Genomic DNA, 12800 nt, shown 5'->3' on the forward strand with positions numbered 1-12800 from the left:
GACACTGATGAAAGAAATTAAAGATGATACAAATAGATGGAGAGATATACCATGCTCCTGGATTGGAAGAATCGATATTGTGAAAATGACTCTACTACACAAAGCAATCTACAGGTACAATGCAATCCCTATCAAACTACCACTGGCATTTTTCACAGAACTAGAACAAAACATTTCAAACTTTGTTTGGAAAAACAAAAGACTCCGAATAGCCAAAGCAATCTTGAGAACGAAAAACGGAGCTGGAGGAATCAGGCTCCCTGACTTCAGACTACACTACAAAGCTACAGTAATCAAGACAGTGTTTTACTGGCACAAAAACAGAAAGATAGATCAATGGAACAGGATAGAAAGCCCAGAGATAAACCCACGCACATATGATCAACTTATCTTTGATCAAGGAGACAGGAATGTACAGTGGAGAAAGGACAGCCTCTTCAATAAGTGGTGCTGGGAAAACTGGATAGGGACATGTAAAAGTATGAGATTAGATCACTCCCTAACACCGTACACAAAAATAAGCTCAAAATGGATTAAAGACCTAAATGTAAGGCCAGAAGCTATCAAACTCTTAGAGGAAAACATAGGCAGAACACTCTATGACATAAATCACAGCAAGATCCTTTTTGACCCACCTCCTAGAGAAATGGAAATAAAGAGAAAAATAAACACATGGGACCTAATGAAACTTCAAAGCTTTTGCACAGCAAAGGAACCCATAAACAAGGCCAAAAGACAACCCTCAGAATGGGAGAAAATATTTGCAAATGAAGCAACTGACAAAGGATTAATCTCCAAAATTTATAAGCAGCTCATGCAGCTCAATAACAAAAAAACAAACAACCCAATCCAAAAATGGGCAGAAGACCTAAATAGACATTTCTCCACAGAAGATATACAGACTGCCAACAAACACATGAAAGCATGCTCAACATCTTTACTCATTAGAGAAATGCAAATCAAAACTACAATGAGATATCATCTCACACCAGTCAGAATGGCCATCATCAAAAAATCTAGAAACAATAAATGCTGGAGAGGGTGTGGAAAAAAGGGAACACTCTTGCACTGCTGGTGGGAATGTGAATTGGTACAGCCGCTATGGAGAACGGTATGGAGGTTCCTTAAAAGACTAAAAATCGAACTACCATATGACCCAGCAATCCCACTACTGGGCATATACCCTGAGAAAACCATAATTCAAAAAGAGACATGTACCAAAATGTTCATAGCAACCGTATTTACAATAGCCCGGAGATGGAAACAACCTAAGTGTCCATCATCAGATGAATGGATAAAGAAGATGTGGCACATATATACAATGGAATATTACTCAGCCATAAAAAGAAATGAAATTGAGCTATTTGTAATGAGGTGGATAGACCTAGAGTCTGTCATACAGAGTGAAGTAAGTCAGAAAGAGAAAGACAAATACTGTATGCTAACACATATATATGGAATTTAAGAAAAAAAATGTCATGAAGAACATAGGGGTAAGACAGGAATAAAGACACAGACCTACTAGAGAATGGACTTGAGGATATGGGGAGGGGGAAGGGTAAGCTGTGACAAAGTGAAAGAGCGGCATGGACATATATACACTACCAAACATAAGGTAGATAGCTAGTGGGAAGCAGCCGCATAGCACAGGGAGATCAGCTCGGTGCTTTGTGACCGCCTGGAGGGGTGGGATAGGGAGGGTGGGAGGGAGACGCAAAAGGGAGGGGATATGGAAACATATGTATATGTATAAATGATTAAATTTGTTATAAGGCAAAAAATTAAAAAAAAAAGTGGTGCTGGGAAAACTGGACAGGGACATGTAAAAGTATGAGATTAGATCATTCCCTAACACCATACACAAAAATAAGCTCAAAATGGATTAAAGACCTGAATGTAAGGCCAGAAACTATCAAAGTCTTATAGGAAAACATAGGCAGAACACTCTATGACATAAATCACAGCAAGATCCTTTTGGACCCACCTCCTAGAGAAATGGAAATAAAAAAAAAGATAAACAAATGGGATCTATTGAAACTGCAAAGCTTTTGCACAGCAAAGGAAACCATAAACAAGACCAAAAGACAACCCTCAGAATGGGAGAAAATATTTGCAAATGAAGCAACTGACAAAGGATTAATCTCCAAAATTTAAAAACAGCTCATGCAGCTCAATAGCAAAAAAAACAAACAACCCAATCCAAAAATGGGCAGAAGACTTAAATAGGCATTTCTCCAAAGAAGATATACAGACTGCCAACAAACACATGAAAGAATGCTCAACATCATTAATCATTAGACACATGCAGATCAAAACTACAATGAGATATCATCTCACACCAGTCAGAATGGCCATCATCAAGAAATCTAGAAACAATAAATGCTGGAGAGGGTGTGGAGAAAAGGGAACACTCTTGCACTGCTGGTGGGAATTTGAATTGCTACAGCCACTTTGGAGAACAGTATGGAGGTTCCTTAAAAGACTAAAAATCGAACTACCATATGACCCAGCAATCCCACTACTAGGCATATACCCTGAGAAAACCATAATTCAAAAAGAGGCATGTACCAAAATGTTCATTGCAGCTCTATTCACAATAGCCCGGAGATGGAAACAACCTAAGTGTCCATCATTGGATGAATGGATAAAGAAGATGTGGCACATATATACAATGGAATATTACTCAGCCATAAAAAGAAACGAAACTGAGCTATTTGTAATGAGGTGGATAGACCTAGAGTCTGTCATACACAGTGAAGTAAGTCAGAAAGAGAAAGACAAATACCGTATGCTAACACATATATATGGAATTTTAAAAAATGTCATGAAGAAACTAGGGGTAAAACAGGAATAAAGACACGGACCTACTTGAGAATGGGCTTGAGGATATGGGGAGGGGGAAGGGTAAGCTGTGACAAAGCGAAAGAGAGGCATGGACATATATACAGTGCCAAAGGTAAGGAAGATAGATAGTGGGAAGTAACCGCAGAGCACAGGGAGATCAGCTCGGTGCTTTGTGACCGCCTGGAGGGGTGGGATGGGGAGGGTGGGAGGGAGGGATATGCATGAGGGAAGGGATGTGGGAACAGATGTATATGTATGACTGATTCACTTTGTTATAAAGCAGAAACTAATAAAAAATAAAAACAAAATAAAAATAAAATAAATAAATACATGGGAAGAAAAAGAATACTTTGACTCAAGACAAGCTGGACATGGAGGAGTGAGAGAGGGCAAGGGGTAGAGGGAAAGACATGTTTCTGGGTGGGAGCTGGTGTACCATCCCCCGGGCACAGCTCCTGCGCAGAGGCTTGATAAGGAGCCCTCACCTCCACCCACCCACAGCAATCAGAGAAGAAAAGGAAATAAAAGGAATCCAAATTGGAAAAGAAGAAGTAAAGCTGTCACTGTTTGCAGATGACATGATACTATACATAGAGAATCCTAAAGATGCTACCAGAAAACTACTAGAGCTAATCAATGAATTTGGAAAAGTAGCAGGATACAAAATTAATGCACAGAAATCTCTGGCATTCCTGTACACTAATGATGAAGAATCTGAAAGTGAAATCAAGAAAACACCCCCATTTACCATTGCAACAAAAAGAATAAAATACCTAGGAATAAACCTACCTAAGGAGACAAAAGACCTGTATGCAGAAAATTATAAGACACTGATGAAAGAAATTAAAGATGATACAAATAGATGGAGAGATATACCATGCTCCTGGATTGGAAGAATCGATATTGTGAAAATGACTCTACTACACAAAGCAATCTACAGGTACAATGCAATCCCTATCAAACTACCACTGGCATTTTTCACAGAACTAGAACAAAACATTTCAAACTTTGTTTGGAAAAACAAAAGACTCCGAATAGCCAAAGCAATCTTGAGAACGAAAAACGGAGCTGGAGGAATCAGGCTCCCTGACTTCAGACTACACTACAAAGCTACAGTAATCAAGACAGTGTTTTACTGGCACAAAAACAGAAAGATAGATCAATGGAACAGGATAGAAAGCCCAGAGATAAACCCACGCACATATGGTCAACTTATCTTTGATCAAGGAGGCAGGAATGTACAGTGGAGAAAGGACAGCCTCTTCAATAAGTGGTGCTGGGAAAACTGGACAGGGACATGTAAAAGTATGAGATTAGATCATTCCCTAACACCATACACAAAAATAAGCTCAAAATGGATTAAAGACCTAAATGTAAGGCCAGAAACTATCAAACTCTTAGAGGAAAACATAGGCAGAACACTCTATGACATAAATCACAGCAAGATCCTTTTGGACCCACCTCCTAGAGAAATGGAAATAAAAACAAAGATAAACAAATGGGATCTCATGAAACTGCAAAGCTTTTGCACAGCAAAGGAAACCATAAACAAGACCAAAAGACAACCCTCAGAATGGGAGAAAATATTTGCAAATGAAGCAACTGACAAAGGATTAATCTCCAAAATTTAAAAACAGCTCATGCAGCTCAATAGCAAAAAAAACAAACAACCCAATCCAAAAATGGGCAGAAGACTTAAATAGGCATTTCTCCAAAGAAGATATACAGACTGCCAACAAACACATGAAAGAATGCTCAACATCATTAATCATTAGACACATGCAAATCAAAACTACAATGAGATATCATCTCACACCAGTCAGAATGGCCATCATCAAGAAATCTAGAAACAATAAATGCTGGAGAGGGTGTGGAGAAAAGGGAACACTCTTGCACTGCTGGTGGGAATTTGAATTGGTACAGCCACTATGGAGAACAGTATGGAGGTTCCTTAAAAGACTAAAACTCGAACTACCATATGACCCAGCAATCCCACTACTAGGCATATACCCTGAGAAAACCATAATTCAAAAAGAGGCATGTACCAAAATGTTCATTGCAGCTCTATTCACAATAGCCCGGAGATGGAAACAACCTAAGTGTCCATCATTGGATGAATGGATAAAGAAGATGTGGCACATATATACAATGGAATATTACTCAGCCATAAAAAGAAACGAAACTGAGCTATTTGTAATGAGGTGGATAGACCTAGAGTCTGTCATACACAGTGAAGTAAGTCAGAAAGAGAAAGACAAATACCGTATGCTAACACATATATATGGAATTTTAAAAAATGTCATGAAGAAACTAGGGGTAAAACAGGAATAAAGACACGGACCTACTTGAGAATGGGCTTGAGGATATGGGGAGGGGGAAGGGTAAGTTGTGACAAAGCGAAAGAGAGGCATGGACATATATACACTACCAAACGTAAGGTAGATAGTGGGAAGCAGCCGCAGAGCACAGGGAGATCAGCTCGGTGCTTTGTGACCGCCTGGAGGGGTGGGATGGGGAGGGTGGGAGGGAGGGAGATGCCTGAGGGAAGGGATGTGGGAACAGATGTATATGTATGACTGATTCACTTTGTTATAAAGCAGAAACTAATAAAAAAATAAAATAAAAATTAAAATAAAACAATAAATACTTGGGAAGAAAAAAAAAACTTTGACTCAAGACAAGCTGGACATGGAGGAGTGAGAGAGGGCAAGGGGTAGAGGAAAAGACATGTTTCTGGGTGGGAGCTGGTGTACCATCCCCCGGGCACAGCTCCTGCCCAGAGGCCTGATAAGGAGCCCTCACCTCCACCCACCCCCTTCAACCAGAGAACTTCCAACTGCAGCTCCTCAATAACTGAAGAGCAGGAAAGCTGGTGACTGGAGGGAGGCTGGGGGAGGGGAGGAGGAAGGACCACAGTCCACCGTTAGCCCGTCACTTAAAGGCTGGTGAAATGAATGGGGCAAATGACCCCAGTCAAAGAATTTGGCAAGTCCACGGCTTTCCTGGCTTTCACCCAACGGCTCTGTTTCCTCGGCTATCTGGAAAGGAGGGAGAGCACTTCCGAAGAAGCCTCTGGAATGTCAGCTTCTGGGAATCTTGCTGAGGACGGGGCGGGGAGGGGGCGCTTACCGGGAAACACTGGATTACCCTAGCCGCCTTGGGGTGCCTGCGACCGGGGCTGCGGTTTCTGCGGACCTGAGCGGCAGGTGGCATCGGAGAGTCAGACCTGCTTGCGGGCACCAAGACGACACTCGGTCGGGAGACCGGGACAGGCCGCAGAAACGTGAGGAAGTGCCACTCGCAGCCCAGAGGAGAGGAAAGGAAAGCCCCAAGCATGCACCCAGCCCTGGCCCCCGCGCCACGGGCTGCGTCCCAGGAGCCGTCGCCACCTCTGAGCAGCCCAGATGGGAAGGGGGTGGGGCGGAGGACGGTTCCCGCGGCGAACTGCTCGCCGAGGGCCCCGGGGCCTCTGCGGGAGCGCCGAGCCGCGCGCCTCTCCGAGCCCTGCGCGGGGCCGTCGGGCGGGAATGCGCGGAGCCGGGACGCGGTGGCGGGTAGGGGGCTGGGTCGCGCGCGGGAGAGGGCGGCAGGAGGGAGCTGGAAGAGAGTTACCGCGTGAGAGAGCCGTTAAGAGCCCGCGGTCTCTTTGGAGATGCCCTGGCCAATGGCAGAAGCGGAAGCTGTTTATATGGGCGGGGCGTCGCCACGGCAGCAGGAGACGCCTTGCGAGCGGCTACTGAGTGCCGGTCCCCAGCCGCTGGCTTTCAGAGAGGCGCCGGCGGGCGTGAGTGGCGACGAGGATTGCTGGCTGGGCCCTGGAGCTGGGAGCAGAGAGCCGCGGTGAGGGTGGGCGGTGGGAGGAATTTCTTTGAGAAGCTTCCTTTGGCCCGGGCTGCGCTCTGAGCCAGGTAAGGGACGGGGAGGGCTGCCGGCCGTGGGAAGGGAGGGCGTCAGTACCAGCCCGCTCTCCCATCCGTCCCCGACGGAAGTGGAGGGCCCGGGGACTGACATCAGAGGCGTTTGGGGGACACTCACTTCCCACCCCCTTATAACTCTCTGTATTGTTTCCTTCCTTCCCCTTGAGCCCCATCCTAATATCCCTTTTCAAAGATCAGACGACCTCCCCCGCCCCCCGACCCGTCGTACTGCCCTCCTGGACTCTCTCGCCCCATTTCCATTGGTTGTGGACGGAGAGAGGGGGGTTAATTCCCCGCTTTGAGGGAGAAAGGGGTGGCCTCGCATGCCCCTACACTATTCCCTCGTTGGGCTAATTAAGTCTCCTCTTAAAGATCCAAGAGGAAAAGAGCGAGGCGAACCCCGTGTGGGTCGGAGCCCCGGGCACACCTTCTGTTTCCCCGACGTCGGCAGTAAAAGATCCTCCCCAGCTGCAGGAAGGATTTTAGTAAGAGCCTCCCCCCTCGCCCACACTCTCCCCTCGGGGGTGGGGAAAGAGGGCTCAGTTCCCGCTCTGGTCCCCGCAGGCACCACATTCCGTTTGGAGGAGGCTACCCCCGGATCGCGGGATGGAAGCCCGCTTCCGGGAGGCTGCGTAACTGAAGCCGCGGGAGTCAGCGGGCCGGAGAGCTCGGCGGCCACCCTCGGCTCGGCTCGTGGATGTTGACAGCCCCCTCGGAGAGTCCCCGCAGATATGGCGGAGAGCTGGCTACGCGTCTCGGGAGCAGGGGCAGCGGAGGAGGCCGGACCGGAAGGCGGCCTGGAGGAGTCCAACGCCCTGAATGACAGCCTGACCAGCCTGCAGTGGCTGCAGGAATTCTCCATTCTCAACGCCGAGCTCCCCGCCCTGCCTTCGGGGGACACCGACCCCCACGGCTCCCACGAGCTGGCAGGCTCGGCCGAGCCGGGGTCTCCCCTGGCGGCGGACCCCGCCTGCCTGGGGCAGCCGCACACACCCGGCAAGCCCACGTCCTCCTGCACGCCGCGGAGCGCCCCCTCGGGGCTGCAGGCCTCGCCTCCCGACGACGTGGACTACGCCACCAACCCGCACGTGAAGCCGCCCTACTCGTATGCCACGCTCATCTGCATGGCCATGCAGGCCAGCAAGGCCACCAAGATCACCCTGTCGGCCATCTACAAGTGGATCACGGACAACTTCTGTTACTTCCGCCACGCTGATCCCACCTGGCAGGTAGGGAGGCACTCCCTCCCTCCCTCCCCATGCCCGCGCGGACTGGACTCACATCCCAGATCCGCAGGCCAAGTAGGCGCGGTACGGCCAGGGCCCCGAGAGAGGAAGGCCGTCCAGGAAGGACCTCAAGGGAGCCCAGTGCTTGGACTGCTGCCCCTTTGACTTCAGAGACGGAGGAGGGAGGATGTTCAGAGGGCTGCAGGGGTGCCGACATAGAGGTTCAAGGGGAAAGAACTTGTCACTCATCCGGCAGGCTCAGCCCAAAGACCAGGGCTGAACTATGCGTGGACACAGCCCCCCAGGGTAGGTTGATGGACTGAGGGACACATTTTTGTCCCAAGTCCTGGAATTCCTTGACACTACCCTCCTCAAGGTCAGTTTGTCAGGGCCTGACTGGAGGCAGAGCATCGTTCCTGCCAGACTCTGCATCCCGCCTGCTTTCAGTTGGCTGGAGGGGCTCTGGGAGGGGAGAGGGGCGTGCTGCGGGGTGTGAAGGCCATCGGTGTCCCAGTGGAAGGGCTACGGGGCCTTCCGAAAGCTGCTGTGCCAGCCCCCACCCCAAGCCCTCCCTAGTTTCCTGCCTACACTCCTCCCCCTCTTCTCATCAACCTCCCTGGGGGGACAATTACCTCAGCCACGTGCTTTCCACAGGGGCTCTTTCCTCCCACACTGGCTTCATGTTCCAAGTGTCCGGAACCTGGCACAGAGCAGCCAAGGGGCCCAGACCACCATGTAAACCTCCCAGTCTTGCCAGGGGGCACTACTCACCTGCCGGCCCCACCCACCAGGCCCCAGACCCCTGTGCCCCAGCGTGGTTTGGACTGTGCACCCAGGCCTGAACAAGGCAGGATGGTGATTCAGGCTGGGCACACGCTGCCCTGAGCCTCTTCGACCATCAGGATCAGGGGCTACTTGGGGACAGAGACCCTGAGGATGCACAGATCCTTCCCTGTGGCACAGGTCACAGGATCAGAGTTCCTGTAATCACAGCTATTCCACGATTGCTTGGGCCCTGACCCTGGGGCAGGTACCATTTGTAACCTTGGTGAGAAAGCAGAGACCCTCCACCACCACCCACCCTACCCCAAGCCTGAGAGGCCCCAGGAATGAGCGCTATGCTCTTGGCTGGGTAATAATCAACTGAGGCCTCAGAGCCTGGGGTGGGAGGAGGGGGACATGGTGGGTGAGGGCCCAGGCCAGCAGCCGGCTCTAGAAACAAGGAAAGTCATCAGATCCTCCCACACTTCATCCCCCCCCCCACAGACACACACCCTCACACCCACTCACTCATTTCACAAACAGAGAAGGCCAGCCAGGCCCGGGCAGAGGGAGATGGCCGTCCAGGACCTGGGGGAGCCAAGGCCTTTGACCAGAGGCCGCAAGCAGCGGGGTAAGGGAGGGAGGGCAGGACAGGCTGGCACTGAGAGCCACCCTGCGGCTCAGGGCTCGTATGACCGAGCAGGCAGATATCCTGGCCAAAGGGAACAAAAGCCCCCGACAGCACTCCCAGCTCCTGGTGCCCCGTGGCTGGTGTCCCAGAGCTTCCCGCTCGGAGCAGCGCCTCTGTCTCCCCTGCCCCCATCAGAGAGAAGGTGGTGGTGGGACTGGCAGTGGCTCTAGGAGCCCCCCATCACTGACCCCACCCACTCTCCCAGCTGTCTTCCTTCTCTCCTACCTCCCTGTGTCCAGAACTCCATCCGCCACAACCTGTCCCTGAACAAGGGCTTCATCAAGGTGCCTCGGGAGAAGGACGAGCCAGGCAAGGGGGGCTTCTGGTGCATCGACCCCCAGTACGCAGAGCGGCTGCTGAGTGGGGCCTTGAAGAAGCAGCGGCTGCCCCCAGTCCACATCCACCCGGCCTTTGCCCGCCAGGCCGTGCCAGAGCCCAGCGCCGCCCCATGGGCCGGGCCACTGACCGTGAGCACCGAGGCCCAGCAGCTGCTGCGGGAGTTCGAGGAGGCCACTGGGGAGGCGGGCTGGGGTGCAGGCGAGGGCAGGCTGGGGCGTAAGCGTCAACAGCCGCTGCCCAAGCAGGAGGCCAAGGTCCCGCGGCCCTCCAGCCCCCTGCTGCTGACCCAGGAGGAGCAGGGTGAGCTGGAACCCCTCAAGGGCAACTTTGACTGGGAGGCCATCTTGGACGCTGGCACGCTGGACGGGGAGCTGGGCAGGCTGGAGATCTCGGAGCTGATCCCGCCGCTGAGCCCTGCCTCACACGGGGACGTGGACCTCACCATCCATGGCCACCACATCGACTGCCCTGTTACCTGGGGGCCTCCAGCGGAGCAGGCTACCGACAGCCTGGACTTTGATGAGACCTTCCTGGCCACATCCTTCCTGGAGCACCCCTGGGACGAGAGCACCCGTAGCTCCCTGCCCCCTGAGCCCCTCTTTGAGGCCGGGGATGCCACACTGGCCTCTGACCTGCATGACTGGGCCAGCCTGGGCGCCTTCTTGTAAGAAGCCAGGCCCTGCCCCACCTCCAGACAGCACCGAAGTCTGGGCCCAGACTGCCCCCCTCCCCACCAGTGCAGGCCCATGGACACCCTACCGCCCAGGCAGGGGCTGGGCCAGGTCACCCCACCAGGCCACACGGCCCCCAGCCCAGGCCATCTCAGATTCTAGTCCAGCAGGCTGAGAATTGGGGCCCAGGACCCAAATTGCTGCCTCCGCTCCCCAGCCCCCCATACACACAGTGTTTCATTGATCCACTTCTTCCCTGCCCCAGAGACACGCTAAGGGCCCTGCACTATGAGAGCTGCAGCTTGGAGGGGCCCTGGCCAAGCTGGAAACATCAGTACAGGGCCCGCCCCAGAACACCTTAGCTTCCAAGCTTCTCTCTCTCCTGCTCTCCTCCCCAGGTCTCTATCCAGAGCAAGTTCCCAGGTACAACCAATGCTGATTAGGTGACTGCAAATGAACACCCAAGAGGCCTCTCCTGGCAGTCTGTGAGGAGGAGCTAGGCGGAGGGGGGAAGAGAGAGGAGACAGAAAGGAGGCCAGGGTGCCGCGTGGAGCCAGGAGATTTTCTAAGGCCTCTGGGATATTCTGGCTTCATCCCTAGAGGTGGGGCAGAGGGTATGTGTCCCTAATCTTTGAGCCCAACTTGAGGCTGAGAGCAGCGGGGAGATGGGGATCTGGGGGTTAGGGGCTGGGGCAGCCAAGCTGCAGAGGGAAAGGGGACAGACAGACTAATGTAGTGAGTGTAGCTAGAGCTGAGGCTTAACTGGGAGGGACGCAGTGCTTGCTAGAACCACTGGGACCAAGAATGGGGGGATGGCCCCGTGCCCTTGCTTGCACTCCTGCAGGGGAGTGTCTTGCTCCACCATAAACGCCCTGGGCTGCATCCCACATCCCCTCTCCTAACCCATCGGGCAATTTAACCTTTTTCATAGAAAGTGATTTACAATAAAAACATTTTTAAAAGTAAAGTTTTAAAAAGTCTCAAAATGGACCTGCTTGCAACTTTCTCTGGGGAAAAGCATGGGCCAGTTTTGGGGAGGTCACGGCCCAAGGGGGAATGGCTGGGAGGAAGATGGGGGGCACCAAAGGCCTGCAGAGTGTCCCCTGATGCACTCCTCATGATCTCTGGGTGCCCAGAGAGAAAGGGGCTGAGAGGCGGCCCTCGGGGGTCCCCTGCAGCCAGGGCCTCGGCACCTCTCTATGTGCAATGGGGAGACTGTACCCACAGCCCCGAGGAGCAGGCGGCAAAGGAGGCACAGCCCCCTCCCTGGCCCTGGGGACTCACTCACAAAGGCCGTTCTTGCCCAGGGCTCGGCTCACGTTCCCCACCTCGCCCAAGTTGAGGGCCTGCCCAGACTCACCTGCGGTCCTCGCCTGGGCCTGTCTCCAGCTCCTCCCTCCCTTGGTCCCTTCCTGAAGGGACAGGGTGTGAGGTCAGAGGGCCCCAGCCCCTGGGGCCCCACTTGCCACCCTGGGGTTCATTCACCCCGCCCAGGGCCTTCCCTCCAATGCAGGTTGGGGCTGAGGGAGGCCATCAGGGCAGACGGAAGACGGGGTGCCTAGACCCTACAGCTCCAGCCTGTGAGGAATCAACGTACCAGAGTTCTGATGGGGAAACTGAGGCACAGCAAATATGTGACACTCAGCAGGCACCTTTCCACCCCCTCACCCCAGCTTTGCCTGGAACCCATCTCTCCCCCGAGCCTGCACCTGGCCCCGCCAGCACGCCCTTGTGGTGCACAGCCCCTTCCCCCAGCACTCACGTGCACGTGCGCACAGACACACACACACACACACACACACAAACGGGCACTGTCCTACACAATCCTGCCCAGCCTCCACGGGCCCCTTTCTCCTGAGGCCCCTTTCTTTCCTTGCACTGGAGGCTGGCTCCAGGACAACCTGGCATTCCCCCGCCAACTTGCTGCTTTCCCTTGCTAATTACTCAAAATATTTCCGAAGGGTGCGCACACTGCAGGGCCAGGCGGGTTGGGGCCTTACAGAGCTCAGGAGGCAGCCCATCCCCTTCCCACCGCTTGCTGAGGAGGCTGCCCCAACCTCCCTCTGAGACTCCCTTCACCCCCTAAGCAACGACTCCCTCCCTCTCCCCACCACCCTCCGGCCTTCCTGCCCACGCTCCCCAGCACTGGGGGAACATGGGGGCTCCAGCCTCTCCACTGGTCCCCAGGCTCAGCCTCCAGCCCCCGCCAAAAGGGGTACACCCTGGATTGACAGGTGGGGCCGGTCACTGTCCCCCCTCCTCACCCTCTGGCTGGGCCCATGCTGGGGGAAGAGGGGCAAGGTCAGGGGCTGGCAGAACTGCCTGCCAGGTAAGAAAAGGCTGAAGAAGC

General features: G+C 52.9%; 1 protein-coding gene across 1 annotated transcript; it reads left to right on the plus strand.

Annotated features, from left to right (window-relative positions):
- Positions 1-7492: 7492 nt before the first annotated feature.
- Positions 7493-10447, plus strand: LOC309793340 (forkhead box protein J1-like; the record flags this gene model as incomplete). Its single annotated transcript, XM_082603817.1, has 2 exons — positions 7493-7990; positions 9680-10447. The coding sequence occupies 2 exons, from the start codon at positions 7493-7495 to the stop codon at positions 10445-10447; spliced, it is 1266 nt and encodes a 421-aa protein (XP_082459943.1).
- Between the last annotated feature and the right edge of the window lie 2353 nt (positions 10448-12800).

This window comes from Mesoplodon mirus (assembly GCF_964341445.2).
Source record: "Mesoplodon mirus genome assembly, chromosome: 18".
NCBI classification, from domain to species: domain Eukaryota; kingdom Metazoa; phylum Chordata; class Mammalia; order Artiodactyla; family Ziphiidae; genus Mesoplodon; species Mesoplodon mirus.